The sequence below is a fragment of the Oncorhynchus clarkii genome, unplaced genomic scaffold (assembly GCF_045791955.1).
Source record: "Oncorhynchus clarkii lewisi isolate Uvic-CL-2024 unplaced genomic scaffold, UVic_Ocla_1.0 unplaced_contig_1587_pilon_pilon, whole genome shotgun sequence".
Lineage (NCBI taxonomy): Eukaryota > Metazoa > Chordata > Actinopteri > Salmoniformes > Salmonidae > Oncorhynchus > Oncorhynchus clarkii.
The window spans coordinates 155,001-156,065 of NW_027261084.1; the positions used below are offsets into that span (position 1 = coordinate 155,001).

The 1,065-nt window shown below is 45.3% G+C and overlaps 1 protein-coding gene across 1 annotated transcript in view; it reads right to left on the reverse strand.

Annotated features, from left to right (window-relative positions):
• Positions 1–547, reverse strand: part of LOC139404701 (ELKS/Rab6-interacting/CAST family member 1-like) — a gene marked incomplete at its 5' end in the record, with an annotated part of 109,962 nt that extends 109,415 nt beyond the window's left edge. Inside the window, one exon of the mRNA XM_071147315.1 lies at positions 400–547. Coding sequence (XP_071003416.1) covers positions 400–547 — 148 coding nt within the window. The remainder of the gene's footprint in view (positions 1–399) is intronic.
• Positions 548–1,065: the final 518 nt, after the last annotated feature.

Below are 1,065 nucleotides of genomic sequence, written 5' to 3' on the forward strand. Positions count from 1 at the left end.
TATCCCTCTCTCCTCTCTTTTCCTGTCCTCTCCCTTCACATCTCTAATATTTACCCCTCTCTTCTCCTTCGCCCTGCTACTGTTCCCCTCCTCTCTCTATCTCCCTCTGTTCTTTCTGCCTTTCCTCTAGTCTTCTCCCACCTCTCTCCCCCTCCATATGTAACCTCTTTAAGTTACGCCTACAAACAAATCACGGATGATGAAATCAGGTTTACAATCCTCCCAGTCCCCATATTACTGTCACTTCCTATTCTGTCACCCAGCATATAGATTCCAGAGAAAGCAGACTGTAATGGCAGCTATCCTTAAGCTTTTGAAGCCACGATGAGTGTCTAGTTCCCAGTCATGTGACAGGGGCCACCCAGGTCACGTGACGAGGGAGTGTTGAATGTTTCGTACCTGTTGTTTGAGCTGTTGTACCAGGCTGTCCTTCTCTCTCTTCAGCATGGCCACCTCGTCCTGCGTCTTCTTCTTCTTGGACGAGGACAGCTCCAGCAGGGCGATGTTGGCATCCTTCTCACTGATGGCTGCTAACAGCGCCTCCTGTCTGTCAAGGACACCCATTACAACACACAGTTAGGATTCAGAGAGTTATTAGACAACACATGTAGGATGTATTCAGTCAGGAGATACAAGGTGGAGTTTTAAAGCCAGGATATACAAAGTGGGATGTATGGAATTCATTGATTGGAATATACTGATTTTCTTAAAAAGGTGAAATAGATTGAAGTTAGCCTGGTGCAATTTGGCATGACAATGACCATAGGAGTAAACAAGACAACACAAAGAGATCTGGGACCAGGCTAAGAGTCAAGTGAGAGGTGACATAAATATCTTCATTGAGTCCTGCCAAGCTATTATCAACACTGGTTCCCTCCAGAGAGAACGGTGGTTCCACGGCTCTGTGACGTCATAAAAGGCTTTATGATGTCAGATTATTCTGTTTAAACACTGTATTCCCTACAGAGAGAACGGTGGATCCACGTCTCTGTGATGTCATAAAGGGCTTTATGATGTCAGATTATTCTGTTTAAACACTGTATTCCCTACAGAGAGAACGGTGGA